This window comes from Coregonus clupeaformis, chromosome 25, assembly GCF_020615455.1.
Source record: "Coregonus clupeaformis isolate EN_2021a chromosome 25, ASM2061545v1, whole genome shotgun sequence".
In the NCBI taxonomy this organism is placed as follows: domain Eukaryota; kingdom Metazoa; phylum Chordata; class Actinopteri; order Salmoniformes; family Salmonidae; genus Coregonus; species Coregonus clupeaformis.
Window position 1 is genome coordinate 29,769,308 of NC_059216.1, and position 19,997 is coordinate 29,789,304.

The 19,997-nt window shown below is 45.7% G+C and overlaps 2 protein-coding genes across 7 annotated transcripts in view; both read right to left on the reverse strand.

Moving 5' to 3' along the window:
- Positions 1-10,144, reverse strand: part of LOC121539507 (E3 ubiquitin-protein ligase HECTD1) — a 28,789-nt gene extending 18,645 nt beyond the window's left edge. For 5 of the 6 annotated variants that reach the window (XM_041848056.2, XM_041848058.2, XM_041848060.2 and 2 more), the window contains exons 1-15: positions 9,934-10,144; positions 7,780-8,063; positions 7,248-7,482; positions 6,555-6,782; positions 6,059-6,340; positions 5,239-5,509; positions 4,793-4,869; positions 4,148-4,246; positions 2,632-2,746; positions 2,208-2,382; positions 1,740-1,878; positions 1,365-1,535; positions 957-1,179; positions 455-718; positions 123-199 (exon numbers count right to left, since the gene is read on the reverse strand). In XM_041848056.2, coding sequence (XP_041703990.2) covers positions 123-199; positions 455-718; positions 957-1,179; positions 1,365-1,535; positions 1,740-1,878; positions 2,208-2,382; positions 2,632-2,746; positions 4,148-4,246; positions 4,793-4,869; positions 5,239-5,509; positions 6,059-6,340; positions 6,555-6,782; positions 7,248-7,482; positions 7,780-7,919 — 2,496 coding nt within the window. In that variant the 5' untranslated portion in view covers positions 7,920-8,063; positions 9,934-10,144. The remainder of the gene's footprint in view (positions 1-122; positions 200-454; positions 719-956; positions 1,180-1,364; positions 1,536-1,739; positions 1,879-2,207; positions 2,383-2,631; positions 2,747-4,147; positions 4,247-4,792; positions 4,870-5,238; positions 5,510-6,058; positions 6,341-6,554; positions 6,783-7,247; positions 7,483-7,779; positions 8,064-9,933) is intronic. The other variant, XM_041848057.2, reaches the window with a different exon arrangement.
- Positions 10,145-10,497: 353 nt separating this feature from the next.
- Positions 10,498-19,997, reverse strand: part of heatr5a (HEAT repeat containing 5a) — a 28,935-nt gene continuing 19,435 nt past the window's right edge. The window contains 11 exon segments of the mRNA XM_041848061.2: positions 10,498-12,357; positions 12,536-12,746; positions 12,989-13,140; positions 13,441-13,689; positions 14,468-14,743; positions 14,923-15,198; positions 15,395-15,634; positions 18,583-18,835; positions 19,136-19,315; positions 19,424-19,492; positions 19,581-19,759. Coding sequence (XP_041703995.2) covers positions 12,056-12,357; positions 12,536-12,746; positions 12,989-13,140; positions 13,441-13,689; positions 14,468-14,743; positions 14,923-15,198; positions 15,395-15,634; positions 18,583-18,835; positions 19,136-19,315; positions 19,424-19,492; positions 19,581-19,759 — 2,387 coding nt within the window. The 3' untranslated portion in view covers positions 10,498-12,055.

Below are 19,997 nucleotides of genomic sequence, written 5' to 3' on the forward strand. Positions count from 1 at the left end.
CAAAATAGACAACGTAATCTTCTAAATTCAGGGAGAAGGAAGCTGGCTTTAGAGAAACTAAAAAAATACCGGGAAACACTGAACAGCAGACTGACGTCACTACAAGAAAACAAAACATCCACCTTTTGTTTTGTTTTCTCCAATTTGGATTTGAGCTTCCTTCCTCTCTTTCCAGTCCAGCCAGTCACAAACTCTGACCCTGTACAATGCAAAACAAACAGAAAACTATTAGAAAGACAATCTCCATAGAATGCAATGGATGCAGACCAGACTAGGAACTGGTGCACTTGATGTCTTTCCCCTGGCCATGACCTCCTCCTCTCATTCTAGAAGAGGATATATTTACTATTGATTTACATTTTCCTTATTTAGAAATATGCATCTCTAAACGATTTAGGAACACTTAATTACAGAATGAAATACAACATGAATTATATGATCTATATGCACTGACCTAGTGACGTTTCAGCGGTGAAGGAATGCTTGGTGCCCCTATTGGACTCGAACACAAAGCCGGGCAGGTCCTCCTTGAGGATGGTGGCCTGCTGTCCGTCAGAGTTGTGGATGGCGATCTCTCCCTCCTTCAGGCAGGTCAGGGACCAGTTCCCCACCGTAAGCTTGGTGGGACCCAGGGCAGACAGGATGGGCTGGCTGGCTGTCACAGGCTTCACCTGGCTCCGGGCACGCTGCAGCTTCTCCAGAAACTCACTACGACTCTCTGGGTGGGAAAACAAGGATATGATGACGTTGTCGTTAGTACATTAGACGAATTGGAACAGTTCGACGTTGGTTGCGAAATCACCATTAAAATACTGTTATTCATTTATTTATAACTGCATGTACATAAGTGGAGGGAGATCATCCTGGCCCTTATGTCCCATAGGAGATGAAGAGGAATAAGTAACTAGTTGGGGGAAGTTCAAGTCATAACAGTCCAGGTATGTAGCTAGGTCTACCTGAGCTGTCAGAGCCTCCCTCTGGGCTTCCGCTGGAGTACATGGTGGCCAGCTTGCCGTCCAGGATGAAGCGGAACCAGCCGTTGGAGCCGTTGGAAAGCTCCAGGGCTGCAGCGTCACTCCAGATATACAGGCAGTCCCTCCCCCTGATGACGGACCAGTCACGCCAGTGGTAGGGCTTCCCCTGCTGCACCTCTTTGGCTTCCTCCTGGGGCTCGTCCTCCTGGCGGGACAAGAAGAGACATACATTTACATTTTAGTAATGTAGCAGACACTTACCCAGATATAATAGATTTGAATAATGCATCATATAATAATACATTTGTAGAGCGCTTTTCATTACACACAGATATCAAAGCTCCATCAGTGCATCTTTGGTCTGACTGCAATGTGGTGGTCTCATCTCACCTTCTCTGGTTTGGACACCTCCTCGTTCTCGTCGTCTGAGGTGGGTCCAGCCAGAGTGGACACCTTGTTGATGACTCCCAGTCTAGCCAGCTGGTCCAGGAAGACGTCTCCTCCCTTGTCCACCAGGTCTCTGATGATCTGCAGGGCCAGCAGGTGACCGTCATCATCATCCTGTGGTGGAAGAGATCGACACACCACAGTTAACTTAGCCTCCAGACACAAACACTGTGGATGAAACCTGGTGCAGCTAGAGAGATTAACAGGCATCCGGTCAGTGGTGGACAGCGTTGTTAACTGTGGTGGGTCACACACACCTCCTGATCTAGCACGGTGGAACACACACACAAAAGGGATGGATGTTGTGTATTGCCGTACCTCCTGATCCAGCACGGTGGCCGTGATCTCCACTAGCACGGTGGGCAGGTTGTGGCCGGCGTCAGAGTCACACACCTCCTTCAGCAGCACTTCACAGCTGTAGTGGATCATCTTCCTGATCAGCGCCAGGCTGGCTTTCCTGTGGGGGGGGACGACATGTGTTAATAGGGTTGTGTCAATGTATTTGCATATGTCCCTATTGAAAAAATGGATACATTCAGGCACTTAGTCATAAATAGTTGTATATACATCTATGAGTTTAGACTACCCCAGAGGTAACCAAATCATACAGTAACAAGAGAATGCTGTCTTGTGTGGGTGGGAGGGATAAGTATCAATGTGTTTGAGTCAATCTTCCTAGTCATTGGTAACATCTTATTGATTTTATGTTGCATAGAACATACTGGTAACGTTACAGTACATTTATATGGACCTTGGGTCGATTGGTCAAATGATTATCCAAGTCACCTAATAGAAGGTAGCATGGTTTGCTGAAAGGTTTGTGCAAATACTGGTAGCAGCCTCTTCAGGTAGATGGGGGCCATCTCAGGGTCTCCTTTGGGTTCGCTGCCTCCCTCCTCCTCCTTGTTCACATCCTTCTTCTTCTTGTCCTCTCCTTTGTTAACGGGGCACATCCAGTCTCCTACAGAACAGAACAGGTTGTCACATAACCACTGTTGGTCACTCGTAACCAAGGTTTTTTTCTGGCAGTCGGCAAACCAGCTGTTATGTCCGTTTGTTGTTTGCTCGTTGCTGTTTCTATATGTATATGTAACTTCGAAATCATTTCCTCCTCAAGGACAATAATAAACGTCAACCAATCAACTCCCAAATCAAATCTAAATCCGACAATCATCGGAAGGTGTGATTATGTTCATATATTATAACTCACCAGGAGACTGGAGGATGGCTACAACCTCACTGTGGCCACGCTCCCTGGCTTTATCCAGGGGAGTTTTCCCATCTTCATCTCGGAGGTCAGGGTTGGCTCCATGTCGCAGTAGAGTCTAAAGACACAGACAATGATGCTTACTAAGGGAACATACATAGAGTCTACCTGTACACTATATACAAAAGGTATGTGGACACCCCTTCAAATTAGTGGATTCGGCTATTTCAGCCACACCTGTTGCTGACAGGTGTATAAAATCGAGCACACAGCCATGCAATCACCATAGACAAACATTGGCAGTAGAATGGCCTTACTGAAGAGCTCAGTGACGTTCAACGTGGCACCGTCATAGGATGCCACCTTTCCAACAAGTCAGTTTGTCAAATTTCTACCCTGCTAGAGCTGCCCTGGTCAACAGTAAGTGCTGTTATTGTGAAGTGGAAACGTCTAGGAGCAACAACGGCTCAGCCGTGAAGTGGTAGGCCACACAAGCTCACAGAACGGGACCGGTGTGTGCTGAAGCGTGTAGCTCGTAAAAATAATCTGTCCTCGGTTGCAACACTCACTACGGAGTTCCAAACTGCCTCTGGAAGCAACGTCAGCTCAAGAACTGTTCGTCGGGAGCTTCATGAAATGGGTTTCCATGGCCGAGCAGCCACACACAAGCCTAAGATCACCATGCACAATGCCAAGCGTCGGCTGGAGTGGTGTAAAGCTCACCGCCATTGGACTCTGGAGCAGTGGAAACGCGTTCTCTGGAGTGATGAATCATGCGTCTGGCGGTCCGACGGACGAATCTGGGTTTGGCGGATGTCAGGAGAACGCTACCTGCCCCAATGCATAGTGCCAACTGAAAAGTTTGGTGGAGGAGGAATAATGGTCTGGGGGTGTTTTTCATGGTTCGGGCTAGGCCCCTTAGTTCCAGTGAAGTTAAATCTTAACGCTACAGCATACAATTACATTCTAGATGATTCTCTGCTTCCAACTTTGTGGCAATAGTTTGGGGAAGGCTCTTTCCTGTTCCAGCATGACAATGCCCCCGTGCACAAAGAAAGGTCATTACAGAAATTGTTTATCAAGATCAGTGTGGAAGAACTTGACTGGCCTGCACAGAGCCCTGACCTCAACCCCATTGAACACCTTTGGGATGAATTTGACTGCGAGCCAGGCCTAATCGCCCAACATCAGCGCCCGACCTCAATAATCCTCATGGCTGAATGTAAGCAAGTCCACGCAGCACTGTTCCAACATCTAGTGGATGCCTTCCCAGAAGAGTGGAGGCTGTTATAGCAGCAAAGGGGGACCAACTCCATATTAATGCCCATGATTTTGGAATGAGATGTTCGACGAGCAGGTGTCCACATACTTTTGGCAATGTAGTGCTTTCTTTACATTAATTGAAATCAATATAAACCAGCGCCCAGCATTCCGGTTGCTAGGCTTTTGTCAAGGGATGTTGGTCAAAAACAGAGCATCAGAAGATATTTCCTATGAGGGTTAAAGACAGCATATCTACCTTTGCTACTTGAGGCCGTCCGAAACAGGCAGCGTAATGGAGGGAGGAGGACCTCTGACCTCTGTTGACATCAGCACCTCTCTCACACAGGAACTCAACCTGGGACACCAACCACAACAAACAGGGGTTATTCAACATGGTCCAGGCAAAGGAACACATTAAAAACGTTTTGGAACAGCAATGTATGTTTCATATTAAAATAGTCCAGATAGTCCTTCCTTGTTTTAGTCTGTGTTCTTCTGTTTGGAGCCTAATGAATACAAGGTGTTGTGTAAGATGTGATGGATCTGTGTTGTGGTCTGGTTTCGAGGTGACAAACAAGGCATTATTAAACCAAACCCTAGTAATCAGGCTGCATTAAGCCAGATTATGCATACACAGCATTCATTCATGTTTGTGCTGCTGTTTGTTGCTATGGACACCTATTGGCAGAGCCTTGAGCACTTCCTGGTTGTGAACAGCCTTGCCCTTGCAGCTCAACAGGGAGGAGATGCTATCCTTAATTTCCCTGGCACAATGAGCCATTCTGTTCTGCTCCAATGCATAATGGCCACCATAATGTACAGGGTAAACTATTACAATTGCCCTGTAAAGAGATGGAGGGATACGAGACTCAAGTCTAAAAAATAATAGCTAACATCTTACCATTTCCTGCGTGCCAAACGCAGAGGCCCAGTTCAAAAGAGTCTGCCCGACGTCATCCATGAAATTCACTTCAAAAGCTGCAACAGGAATCATTTTGGGGAATTGACTAAGCGTGCACTCTATCATAAACATGATACATTTAACATTATGCAAACAAAAGGCTGAAATGAATGAGGAAAAAGGGCACCATTACACCAGTTTGGACAAGCGTCCTCTGCCACAACCTCCAGTAGCCTCCAGACAGAAACACCACATGGCGTTAATAACAAAGGTCTCTTTTGGTTATCACTACGGCAACATCCTCCAGGAACAATAAACAACACAATATTTACATCTTAGTTATTAAGAAAAGGAGGAAAAGGAATAAAACATAGGATATGCCGGCTTCCCAAATGGTACCCTATTCTCTTTATAGTGCATTACTTTTGTACTCTATATCCACCCACCTCCGGTGTCGATTGCGTCGATGAGTGCGTCTGTGTCTTTGCTGCGGATACAGTCGATGAGCTGTCGGTGGGAGCGCTCCCCGGAGCTGTCCAGCCGTCGCAGGCCCGGGATGCGTCCTGTGGATCCAGCGGTGGATTTGGGCAGAGCCTTGCGGCCCTCAAACAGCAGCACCAGCAGCAGGTCCACCAGACGCATGGTGTCCAGGACACAGCGTTCATCCCCCTGCAGGGCACTCTCCATGGAGTCAGGCAGCGCAGAGCGCAGAAGATCCTATACACACACACAGGAAACACACAGGCGCACACACACACACACACACACACACACAGAGGGAGGAGACAAAACAAAAACACTTATTATCCCAATCCATTATTATATTACGCTAGTCATTCTCACTTCCTCATAGCTCTCATTATAATACAGCGCTCTTCACTGAAATATTCTGAAACTGGATCCTTTCCGAATTTTTTTTTATATTACCGTTAGCTTTTACGATATTACGGTTCATACATTAATATTCTGTGCCAATAAAATTGTTTTGTAATAAATTATTACTCCTTACTAATACAGAAATGTGTCCCAGAGGGCTCATAACACCAAATACACCTACCACTTTGGCAGCAAATCAAACTGCAATAATTTGTCAAGAAGGCTAAAGACTCTTTTAAAAAAGCGATCTAATAAAACTCCTCTCAGTGTGTAGTGCCTTTGAAATATGGGCTGGTCCTTGAAGATTACATTTCAGAAAGGGTATATTGTCCCAATTTATTTTGTAACTTTGTATTAAAAAACACAAGACCAAATGTAAAATGTCCTTACATGGGTGACGAGGGGAGAACCTCTGCACAGCGTGGACAGCAGGCTGACGATGGTGGACACCTGGTTGCTGAGCTTGGAATCAGCAACGGTGGGTTGGGCCCCAGTGGAGGTCCGGCCTGGCTTACTGGTGGAGGAGGGGCCGGAGACCGTGCCTCCTGCGGCTGCCATCCGGGACAGCAGCTCCTCTGTCAGCCCATGCTTGGCCAGAGGCGCCGGGTCCACCCCTCGACGGGTGAAGCGGTCCGCCAGAGAGGCAAAGCAGCGCAGGGCACCGTCAGACACCTGTGGATCAATGGGTTGCATTTTAAATCAATAACGATGCAATCATTTGCAACCAGACCTTCAAGCTTCTTTCCGATGATAATTGAGTCGATTTATATACTACTTTTCCAGAACCTCAAAACATTTACATAAAGGGAAACATCATCCATCCACCACCAATGTGTATGGATGACCCCACCCCTACCGATAACTCTTGAGTGGGTGTCCTATTCACCTGGTGGTCCTCGTGTTTGAGCAGGCTGGAGAGGGACTCCACGCAGGTCTCCAGAGAGGAGTCCTGGGGCTCCATCTTGCTGCACAGGCGAGACACCACAGCCATGGCAGAGTGCAGGGTGTCCTTATGGACCAGATGACCGCTGTCCCGGATGAAGCTAAGCACACAGTTCAGACCCCCAGCCTCAAACACTGCTCCAGACTCCCTGGTACAGATCAGCTCCAGCACCTGGCAAATGACACCACAAACACAAGTTCAGTCAACAAAATAATATATTCATTATTGATTATTTATGGTGTGCGGACAATCTCTTTCACTTTGGACTGTACACAGCACCCGACTACTTTTGAGGACTCAGCACCCGACTACTTTTGAGAGTGAGCATGTTCTCTATTATTCTACAACAAACATAAGCCCTTCCTCAACCAGATATACTTGTTGTGTACACTACAGAAATATTCAAGACTTCATTTGCATCATCAGATTTGAATAAAAACGTCTCAGGTAAAAGGGAAAGAACGTTCTCGTGTAAACAGTGAAAGGGAGCTTGAAGCCACCAGTCGATCGCATGACAAATGAAAAAGGCAAGACGCATAATTGAATAATGTAGAACCATAAACTAGATCTCCACACTGGTATAATGTTCCCTAATTGGGTCTTCGTCAGGAGCATTTCCGTAATAAAAAAGCATACCTTGACACACTGCTCTGCCAGGTCTCTGCTGGTCCTATTGTTGAGCTCCACCACCACCAGGCGGTTACACAGTGCCTTGATAGCCCCGTCCACGCCAACGATCCTGCGGGTGCACTCAGCCGACACGTCCAGGTAGTATGTGATGGCGCGGGCCGTCACCTCCAGCACGTTGTCCGGGGCGCTCTCGTCCAGGAAGATCTTACACAGGGCTGGGAGGAAGGTGCGTGGGGGACACCTGGGAGAAGAGGACAGAGGACATTTTTTTTTATTTAACTTTTATTGATCCCATTAGAATGCAGTTAGAAGACCTCTTATGTACCTCTTGTATGACATGTAAACAAGCAGCTGTGCATGACTCAGTAATCACATAAAAGGAGGAGTTGTTGTTTTGTCACTATACACAGTTTGTATAAGCACGGCATTGTCCTCAACAGTATGACAACAGCTTGGGATACTTGTTTGAGAGATGCTTGTGAGCCCAACAGTTGACATTTGTGAGCTCAACAGTTGACTGTGTGTGTCTGTGACTCACGTCTCGAAGCAGCGGTCCACATTGTCAGACATGAGCAGCAGCATGCAGAGCTGCTCCAGTGCGATCAGCTGCATGTCCCTCTCATCTCCCTGGCCCATCTGGAGCCACTCCAGCAAGGTGTCTGGGTCCACGTCCGCCATGATCACCCCCCTGCTACAGCTCCCTATCTGGCACCTAGCCCAATCACTGCTGTGGGCTGAGCTGGGGACTCATCCGCCGGATGGAGAAAACACTGATAGGTCCAATCACTGCTCCCTCCTGTGTGTCATGAAGTCCTCCTTCACCTGGGGGAGGAAAGGAGACAGAGGGAGGTATGGGATGGGAGGGAGGGATGGATGGGAGGGAGGGATGGGAGGGAGAGTGGGGAGAGAAGGTAGAAAGAGAGAGAGGTAGAGAAAGCTGGCATTTAGTTTAATCATGGCTGGCTCAATTTACAGTTGCCAATGGGATTATGTTGGGCAAGTCAGGACAACAAAGGTTTGTAGCTAGTTTAGGTGTAACAGCTGAAACATGGTAATTGGTATAAAGAACTAGACAACAACAACCGTGACCTTTCCTCTCAAGAAAATAAGTGGTGTACAAAACCTGTTCTCCAGGTACTGTATGTAGACTGGAGGTCCCATCTCCACACAATACTGAGATTTGGGGGGGTGGACTACATTGATTAGGATTTATTTAAAACAGCAGAACCGTCTCCTTTGTTAAAGCCTGGATGGCTACAGGCTAAACAGGCATGGGGCAAATAATTTTATCAACAGATTAATCACAAATTGACAGAGAGATTTCTATGACTCTAGCAACCCAAGAGGTTGTCTTGAGCTCGTGTAGGATTTAGGCCTAGGTTCCATTTCCTTTGAGCTACAAACAGAAAGACTTTATCCATCTTTCATTATTTACAGTCTGACAATAGACACACTAATTAAGCCTATGTGTAGACCATCTCTTCACTAAAGTGACATGATTATCATTATTCAAGTACCTAATGTCAGAAATCATGTCACAAATCCATTGTTACCAACATCACCATAAAGGACAGCAAATATGTTCAAGTCAGCAGTTCTTTAAATAGGCCTATCTATCTAGCTAGTTAGATCATGACTTGGTTCATTTTTATTGCCACTGCAGGCCAGCTAAAGTTAGCTACATGACTAAGTTAGCTGATTTACAAGCGAACAGTAGCAAGCTAAGGTAACTACTGACGTTGCAGTTGTGACAGACAACCTAGCTAGCTAAAAAGTGGCAGTATAAAAATCGTACTGTAGCTACAAACAAGCCAAACTGCATAGCTAGCTAACAAACAAGTTACCAGCTGCTAGCTCTAGATAAGGCCTAACGTTAGCTAGTTAACATTACTAACTAGTTAGCTAGCCCAGCTCGTTCAGCATAGCCATCTGTCCACGAAGACACATAACGTTGACTAGCTATGTACATTATTATCTGATGTTGTTCTTCCATAAACAGTATTTTACTGCTGTAGTTAGATAGTTACGTTAACATTAGTTAGCTAGTTACTGTAGTTCACTTTTGGCTATATTTAGCTAAGCTAACTAGCTAGCTATGGATTGTGATGTTAAGTTAGTTAGCAAGTAACTGGTAACCGGTTAAAGGCTTTTGCCAGTAAATCAGTAAATTCTAATGAATTAAATAATAGTTCGCTACTTCAAGCTAAATGTGTGTGTGTGTGGGGGGGGGGATATCTAAGCATAGCCGACTGTATTGAAGGACGCCAACAGGCAACATCATTGTGTGTTATTCTTGGTTGATCTCTGCATATCAGTTTTAGCCAACTGGCTACAACAAGCTAACGTTAGTCACTGTGTTACTAACGTTATCTAACAGTTAACTCCGAACGCTATTCAGATTAGCTAACTGGGTGTATCGCTAGCTAGTTGTCTATAATTAAACAATGAAATTACTAGTTAAAATATTTACTAGCTAACATGCATATTTTGAGGATTGGAAAATACCATTGAGTTCAAACCATGGTCGTAATAATAGCTACAATGTTATAATACATGGCCTGACCATGAACACATAATCCGCGAGGCTTCAGTTCCAGGAGAGCCCAAGGCCGCAACACTTCCGTCAGTCACAACACATAGGAAATATTGGGTCGCTCGGTTTACAGCACCAACATAGCAGATAATCACTCACCGTCTTTCAGCAGATAACGAGAAGAAAGTGACGGTCAATCAAACAAAATAGTATGTAGAGGAACAAGCTAACCTAAGAAAAAACTAGCTTAAATCCCAGGAAGTTTTACCGAGACATTAAGGTCAAAGTGGACGGTAATGCAATACACACATCCGAGCGAAATGGAGAGCCGTTGCGTCAACACAGTTGGCTCTCCGTCGTATGTATCACGAGGCTACGAAGCGTCCTAGTGTATACTCCATTCACAGTATGCCAGGGGGCGCTACAATACGTAGAAAAACAGAGCCACAATTACTTTATGTAAACGATGGACCCCACAGTGGCCCCCCAACATTCTAGGGTAGCCATCTTCTTTGGGCATACTCAAATTGGTATCATTCATGAATTTTGCAGTCAGTCAAACATAAAATGCAAAATACATGCATATGGTGTCATACCTCGTGTTATTGACAAATTAAGCAATGATTAAAGGAAATGTAGGCATTATTCACCATATGGTGTCATACCTCATGTTATTGACAAATTAAGCAATGATTAAAGGAAATGTAGGCGTTATTCACCCACTGCCATTAGAAAATGATGTGTTTATTGCAACCAATATTTTCATTTGTACAGTTTACAAAATAAAATGGCCAGGTTACATTACATACAGACTAGTATTTTACAGTATCCTCACAGCTACAGTATGAAAGTGCCAAACAGCCTGAGCAAAAGCCAAGCTGAAAGCAGGACAATGTCCTCTGTACCAGATGTATTTGTTATTGCAGAAACGCTTTCATTTGTACCGTTAACTTTCTGAACCATCATCCTCTTTTCATTGCATTTAATTGATATTGACACTTGCATCCATTTCATAAACCACCATTCTGATCAGTGTACCTTTAAACCAGAAATGGTTTTACATACATTCTTCCACACTCAGCCATCCAGGATACTTTTGTATGGTAACTTAACATGAACATCGATTAAAAACAGAGGATTATGCTAGTAATGATAAAGTAATGCTGCTAACTGACTGATTGCTAACGGGATCCCTACGCAGCCCTTTTTAATGTACTCAGTGACCATAATACAGTACTAAGATTATGACCATTATAATGTTAACTTCATAACGTTTTGATTGCTGGCTGGACATGTAGCTACAACAAACAGTATGTTAAGTGCAATGCCATTTCAAGAACACCAGTGCAGTGATTTTATTGTTCTGTGGACACTGCTGTGTAGACAGTTGGATTGGTCTTAAAAAAAACAACCAATACTTTTCAGTACATGGTAGTTTACATTGCTTTTCCTGTATATTGCCATTATTGCTATGGCAATTCAAACCTAAGTTGTGTTGGAGAATGAAGTTAATGTAGAGTTTTATTTTCCATCAACACTCTTCCATTGACAGTAAATGTGTATGTATGTTGCATCTCTTTCAGCTTGCGTTGCAGAATATATATATATATATAGCCTCTCTACTTAATATGATGACAGCCATTCAAATGATATGTAATCTAACACAAAACTAATAATGTAGACATCCAAGCATGTGGATGCCACGCAAAGTTTAGATGTGAATACAAATTATATGGTTAGAAGTGAACTAATGTTTCCCCTCACTGATTGAACAGGGGTGTATTCACTAGGGAGAAAATGGGCCGAAACATAGAGGGACCTACCTGAATTTGTCCTTAAGAAAGACTTGTTTTTGTTTTCTGTTGCAAAACGTTTTGCTACACTTTGCACTAATGAATAGACCCCAGATGGGATAGACTCCAACCCCAGACCTTTGCTTTCTGTAGACCTACCAGCAGCATTTGAGCTCCCTGGTTAGGAACCTGTGTCCGATGATGACATTGTCTTTACTCTGTCGTCATTCCCTCATAGAGGTTAAACAGTTAAAATGAACACCTATTGTACCATGAAATTAAACTTAATGTCCAAAACTTATTTTGACTGCCTGCCAAACTAAAATGATGAAATACTGCACTGTCCTTGATCTGTGCCTAGTGATTATTAAAATCTTAATGCGGTAAGTATGCTACTATGATAAAGTGACAGTATGCACTATAATATAACGTGTTTCTGTTTCTTGTCCGCTCACGATAACTAAGCATTCATTTCAGTATATAAAGGCTCACAGAAAACTGGTCTTGAGTTGAATGCTGGGCGAGGTCTTGCTCGGTACTTGAAGTTGTGTGGCCTTGGCGTTGACACTCTCCTGGTTGCCCTTTACAGCAGCCTCCAGCCTGGCTTTCATGTGGGGCGAAGAGGCCATGAGGGCCTTGAAGACGGACGAGTGCTGGGGGCCGATGCGCATCAGGTCCTGCAGGGCTGACTCATGCAGGGTGCGGGCGGGCGCGGGGGCAGAGGACAGGGCATTCTCATCCAGTAGAAAGGAGATGAGGATGGGAAGGAGAATGGCCACCAGCTGGGGACCTGGAGGTCAAAGGTCAAAACACAACCAGAGTAAGACCTTATTACACATCATCATGGGACATAAGAGACAGAAAAATTAAAAAGGAAAATATCAACCCAATCCAGATTTTATAGTCATGGTCTATCTAGAAAAAGATGACTAATAATCTTGACCACTCGAATGACCTAGCTTACTCACGGTGCATCTCATCGGCAGCGAACACCAGAGCCTCTAGGGCCCTGACTCCATCCTGGATGGCCTGGAGCTCTTTGGAGCTCTGGGGTCTCCTCCTCTCCACCCCCTGCAGGTGTCCCACCACACAGCTCCCCAGGGCCTGGATGAAGGGCACCGCCACCCCTGTCTGGCTCTGGAACACCGACATCAGCAGCTGGTAACTCCTGCTGAGCACCTGAGGAAGCGTAGAGAGGTGGTGTAGAGTCAGCCTTTACATATGCTAATTATTGGGAAGAACCTCTACATTGAATGCTTGAAGAGAATGTAATACTGAGGAACTTTGAACAGTAACTTGAAAAGTTGAATATTTAAAATACTTTTAGTCATCATAAGACAAAGTGTGTCACCAAGGAGTCCTAAAAAGGTGCTTTTTGCCTCAGTTTTGTATTACGTCTGAACTACTTAGTGCTAACTTACCACAGGGTCCTTAGACTCCAGGCTGGCTTTAAACTTGTCTATGCAGCGTGTCTGCAATGTCTGGGCTGTGGTGACCTCAGGACTGGCAGTCAGCAGGAAGATGGTGAGAGCTGTCAACAGACTGACCTCATCCACCGCAAGGTTGGGCTTATCTGTCAACAGAGACCGGAAACACAAAGAGAATCATACATCCAGTTAGAATCTTATTTCACTTCTAATTGAATTGTGCATTCTAAACCGCATTTTGATTTCTAAACCCAAGGCTAAACTTGGAATGCAATTGAGGAACTTAAAATCTGATTGCGTATGTGTAGACTTTCAAACCAAAAGGCCATGACATTTTCTGTAGGCTGGTTTCTGAATGAAGTGGCCTCCTGTGTCTTAACTGACTGTGTGCGTGTGATTATGTTTTCTATGTGAAGTGGCCCCCCGTCCCGTCCCTGACTCCGTACCGGAATCCCAGAAGTCCAGCAGGGTGTTGAGGGCACAGCGCAGCAGGTGGGCCCAGGCCCCGCGGCTCTTCTCTGAGCGACTCATAGGCGAGGAGAGCACAGCTCTCAGGGCCTGCAGGGCTGCAGGCACCACCAGGCCCAGAGCCCCAACACCCCCACTGCTACCCCCACCACCATAGGGCTGCTGGACCAACTCCCTCAGCACCCCCATCAACAGGTACAATACTGTAGGCAGGATGGAGACACTACCTATGGGGGGAGAAGAGAGAGGGTAACCATTAACCACAGGTTAACCACAGCACCATAGAAAATACAAGCAGTGAGGAATGTTTGAATCAGCCTATCATCTGAGTGATCATCCTTTAAACAAGATCAAGTTGATTTAAAAAAAAGGGCTTTAACGCATTCATTTGCAAATGAGTATTCTTCAATTTGTGAGTCATGTTTTGACCACCACTGATCAAATAACAATCAATCATTCTCAATGAATCAATTAGCGATTACTCACGATCTTGACCTACTCTTTGTGCTGTTGGCAGTTAGCAAATCAAATCAAATTTTATTGGTCACATGCGCCGAATACAACAGGTGCAGACATTACAGTGAAATGCTTACTTACAGCCCTTAACCAACAGTGCATTTATTTATTTAAAAAAAAAAGTAAAAATAAAACAACAACAAAAAAAGTGTTGAGAAAAAAAGAGCAGAAGTAAAATAAAATAACAGTAGGGAGGCTATATATACAGGGGGGTACCGGTGCAGAGTCAATGTGCGGGGGCACCGGCTAGTTGAGATAGTTGAAGTAATATGTACATGTGGGTAGAGTTAAAGTGACTATGCATAAATAATTAACAGAGTAGCAGCAGCAGTGCTGGGGTCAATTATATTTTAATTTAGGACGTTAACTGAAATTCCTATTCCATTTCCCCTATTGGGATTGAAATTGGAATGTCTGTTTACTTCCTGACTTGGTTGAATTGAGACGGAATTGAGCCAAGCCCTGATTATCAGGCCCAGTTTGGCTTACCGTCAGGAGAGCAGATGGATGGCAGGTCAGACAGGATGGCCAGAGCAGCCGCCACCAGTCTGCAGTCACTGTCACTCAGACTCCAGGCGGAGCCTCCCTGGCCGCCACTGGGGCTGCCGGCCAGCTTGGGGCTGAGCTGGGGCAGTTTACGCACCAGCACACACAGGCACAGCTCCAGGGCCCCGAACACTAGAGACCTGCCCGGAACCAGGCCGCCGGTGTCCCGGCCCTCCCCAAACTCAGGAACCGTCTCCTTCTCCGCTGCCCCGTCATCCACTGAGAGAGAGAGACATGTTTCAACAAAATATCTTGCAGTGGTAGAATACATGTGCTAAAGTTGGTAATGCTCCCCGTCAACAACTAAGGGCCACAGGCAGAGACATAACTTTTATAAATTGCTGTTACTTCATTGATCGATCACACATACGAGGCAAGTGTTCCTGCTCCACACTCACCCTCAGCACTGTGGCGTTTCTCCTTGACGTGCTCCTGGGCAGCACACACCACCTGTCTAACCAGTTCCAGCACAGCCAGCTGCACCCCTGGGGCCTCCCGCGTCACTATCAGCCTGTGGAGCACGCTCAGCAGTTCCACACTCAACACCTGGTCATTGCCGACTTTTGACCGGGGCCAGGAGACTTCTAGCAAGGCCTGCAGGGCCTGGAGGCAGGAGGAGATGTTCTCCATCTGGTCATGGGAGTGAGGAGAGCACAGGAACTCCACACTGATGCCTACAGACAGGGATAACACAACGCATCAAAACACAGCCCCTTGCCAATATCTCCAACTACAAAGACAATCTGCTTCAAAAGCTTATTTTTTGTAAGAAGGATATTCATAGTAAAGTAACCCCAAACAGAAATACCATAACCAACATAGGCAGTAAGTAGAGAAGCCATGGGCATTGATAGGTCCATTACTTCTCACCCAGGATGAGGTGGAGTCGGTCAGAGCTGATGTCCTCAGGGGATTTGACGGAGGCCATGGAGGTGGACTGGCCCATGGAGGTGGGGGTGACGGGCCGGGACAGGTTGGCAGGGCCGTCGTCCACCATGATGAAACCAGTGCTGTTGAGCCACAGGGCCGTGGCATGTAGGATGGGAGCCCAGGAGCTGAAGTAGTGGGGTCTGGCCTGCTCCGCTGTCTCTGCTGTGTAGAACGTCCCTCCTGAACCACACACACACACACACACACACAGGTTAGATCAATGAAATTTCCCATCAACGATACATTGGTTAACTACAGTGCACACATCAATTAATAACCCAGAGTATTAGTGATGTGCAGTTTGCAAATGATTTATTCTTTTTGAACTACTCTTTTTACTGACTTGAGTGTCATGACTCGTTTTTTAGAGTGACTCGTTCATTTTAGTCGTTTGTTTGACCTGTTGGCCGCAATTAATTCTACAGCAGGATTAATACACGCTCTTCCGGTGATGTGCTGTGACCAACAACTGTCTGTCTCTAGAGGTCTTCACGGATCCACCTGTACCCAAATACCCGAGACGGGACCCGAGTGGGTCAGGAACCATAATTCTAAATAATGTCACGGGTCTGGGTCGGATCTGATATGATTGTCACGGGTCTCAGGTATGTGTAATTTTAACTGACTTGTTCGGAAGGACCCATATAGATCCGAACGCGACTGCTGCAGTAGAGAGAGAGAGAAATGGTATAATTTATGCCGCTGCTCTTTGCTTTTCACGAGAGGCTGCTGCTCATAAGTAATCAAAGCGGCAATAGGCTACAGTCACACAGCACGGCCCCTGCTAGAGCGCCACCTTGCTTTACCTCCTCTACCTCACGCTTTATCAGCTCCGGTTAGTAAAGTATCTTAAAAATGGACTTTTCTGCTGCTTCCCTCACTCGGATCGGGCCAGGTCTATACGGAACGGGTCTAGTTGTCCTCGGGTCCATTCGGCACAGGTCTCAATAAATATATATATATACATAGCTCTGGAAAAAAGTAAGAGACCACTGCAAAATTATCAGTTTCTTTGGTTTTACTATTTATAGTTAAGTGTTTGGGTAAAAATAACATTTTTGTTTTATTCTATAAACTACTGACAACATTTCTCCCAAATTCCAAATAACAATATTGTCATTTAGAGCATTTATTTGCAGAAAATGACAACTGGTCAAAATAACAAAAAATATGCAGTGTTGTCAGACCTCGAATAATGCAAAGAAAATAAGTTCATGTTCATTTTTAAACAACACAATACTAATGTTTTAACTTAAGAACAGTTCAGAAATCAATATTTGGTGGAATAACCCTGATTTTCAATCACAGCTTTCATGCGTCTTGGCATGCTCTCCACCAGTCTTTCACATTGGTGTTGGGTGACTTTATGCCACTCCTTGCACAAAAATTAAAGCAGCTTGGCTTTGTTTGATGGCTTGTGACCATCAATCTTCCTCTTGATCACATTCCAGAAGTTTTCAATGGGGTTCAGGACTGGAGATTGGGCTGGCCATGACAGGGTCTTGATCTGGTGGTCCTCCATCCACACCTTGATTGACCTGGCTGTGTGGCATGGCGCATTGTCCTGCTGGAAAAACCATCCTCAGAGTTGGGGAACAATGTCAGAGCAAAAGGAAGCAAGTTTTCTTCCAGGACAACCTTGTACATGGCTTGATTCATGCGTCCTTCACAAAGACAAATCTGCCCGATTCCAGCCTTGCTGAAGCACCCCCAGATCATCACCGATCCTCCACCAAATTTCACAGTGGGTGCGAGACACTGTGGCTTGTAGGCCTCTCCAGGTCTCCGTCTAACCATTAGACGACCAGGTGTTGGGCAAAACTGAAAATTGGACTCATCAGAGAAGATGACCTTACTCCAGTCCTCTACGGTCCAATCCTTATGGTATTTTGCAAACCTCTGCCGGTCTGTAGCTTTGTTGTCCCCAATGTCTGCTGCTTGACCTTGTTCTTATGAACCGCCGTCTTTAAAATTTTAAGGATGGAAGCAACCTGACGCTCACTGTATCCCTCTGCCAGTAAAGCCAGAATTGAACCCTTCTTTTCCTCACTCAAAACGTTCCTTTTCAACTCTTTTGGCATGGTCAATAGTTATTTTTTAAATTAACATTACTTTTGAGGTATTATTAGCACTGTTTTTGCCATCCAGCTGGTCCTATTGCAAGAGGATAGTGATGACCACAGCAGTGGTTTTTATACTTTTCCTCGTTAAATAAGATTTGGTTCAGGTGATCACCTAATTCAGTAGAATGAGGTGTGCCTGTGTTGGAATTCAACAGACACTGGAATGGAATGGCTGTCATACATGTAGAGATGCTGATTTGAGAAAAATGTGCAGTGGTCTCTTAATTTGAATGCATATCGGGTCCGGATGGGAAAGCCCCAGGTCCATTTTGGAACGGTCCGAAGGCCTCTAATACGCACACAGGCAAAATAGATCCAGCTGCAGGCAGCAGAGAGAATAAAAGGTGTGTAGAACTGATAATTGATTGCATGGTGCAAGAATGAATGCAATTAATTGATTATTGAATGTCACGGACACAGCTTTGTAGAACCAAAACATACACAGCCTCTGCTCAACAAACTCGAACCATTTGGGGTGCTGCAGTTCTCAAACGATATTGTGCTAATCACCCTCACGGCAGTCAAGCAATGCATTCCGCCAAGAGTCGTTCACAATCTACTCCGGTTGCGGCCACAACTAGACCTTGTTTCAAATGTACCAAGACAATCTTATTTGCATGCTTAGCAATCAACAAATGTACATTGTTTAAAGCATGTTGTTACAAATCTCAGTCACAAATGACAGCTCCAATAAGCCCCTTATGGTGAACGACTTGTGAACAAGAGGCTTGTAGAATCATGACTATTTCGAGTTTTCAGTTCATCGTTCGCCGGTAGGGGGTCTTGCGTGCTCTGAGCATTACTGACTCAAATGAACGAAATGAGTCGAAAGATTTGTTCTTTTGACTGAACGAGTCGAAAAGACCAGAGTCAGTAAAAAGATCCAAACTTCCCATCACTACAGAGCATCTCCCTATATTATCCACCCTCTTCCCAGTGAGTGACACATACAACCCCACCAGATCTAGAACATGTCCTGTAGTCATGTCCTGCTGGTGTCCTCACCTGTAGCGGGTAGTTGTGCTGAGTAGTCCTGGGGGAGGGTGAGGAGAGCGTAGTCCTGTAGGGCAGCCAGCCACAGACGGCTCAGCGTAGCCAGGTCAGTCTGGACCAGCGTCAGCAGCCCTGCCCCTCCAGCCCCCCCACAGTCCTCCTCTAGCAGGGGGGAACCAGCCTGCTCACCCTGCCTCCCTGGGCCTGGCCCTGGGACGGGGCTTTCCCTCTGTCTACTGCTGCTCTGCACCGCCACAATGTACACCTGGGAGAGGAGACAAACACAGTGTTAATATTATTAGATGTGCAGTATAGATATAGCCAGACAACCAATCAGCACAGGCAGGATGAACAAACTGTCAGTAGTAAAGTATCTGTATGTGTAATGTGTCTAGGATGAATTTCTCTGTTGCACATAGACGTAGTGGAGGATATAGAAAGTGCCAAAGAAACAGCATGGGACTAAACCTGTACTGTAATGACAGTGACTTCAACTACTAGAGGATGTGGCTTTTAATGCAAGTGTTGGTGGATGGGAGGCTGGGATCAGCCAGCAATGACTTACCTCAGCCCAGGCCTTGAGCACAGCCAGTGTCTCCATGGTGGACGTTCCCTCGTTGTAGAGCGGACTGGGCACCTCCTTCCCTGCCTGGACCTTGACCAGCGAAGAGGCCAGGAGCTGGTGCACCCTCCTCAGATCCCTCAGATCACTGACCACGCCACTGGCGATCCAGGCACTGCACACCTGTCAGTCAGGCAGCACAGTGGAAAGACTATTTTCAGTGATAGCTCAAATAAGAGGACAATATTCAATCAGTATTAGTTAAAAGTACAGAGAGATAGATGGCCACACCTGGCAGGCTTTGGCTGTGACATCAGGAGGTGCGTCTGCAGTAAAGGCGGGTCTTAGAGCAGCTCCCACCTACACATGAAAAGAGAGATGACTCTTTGAATAAGCCTAGAACGCTCATTCCCCATCCGTGGTAGTAGAAGACATGACAGAGACTCACGTTAGCCTGATACTGCTCCAGGATGACGTGGCCAGGGAACTCAGGCTCTGGGATGGCAGCAAACTGGCGGATGATGACCAGTAGAGTCTGTAGGCCAGAGAGCCTCAGCTTGTCACTGTGGTCAGTGGAGGCCATGAAGGCCATGCGGATCAGGTCAGCCAGGTGAAGGACCAGGAAGTCTGGCAGGGAAGAGGGTAGGATATATGATATGTGAACAGACGTTGAATTACACATGGAAATGGCATTTAGACGCTCCACAAGATGTCGTTATAATAAAATGAATGATTAAACAATGTATTGTTTTTGTTAGGTAGAGTAGCAGGTGGAGAAGGACTGAAATTCCATCTGACATAAGCGTGCGCAGAGTTTTAATTTGTTAAGCTTTCGGTCTATAATGACCTTTGTCGGAGCAGGGAC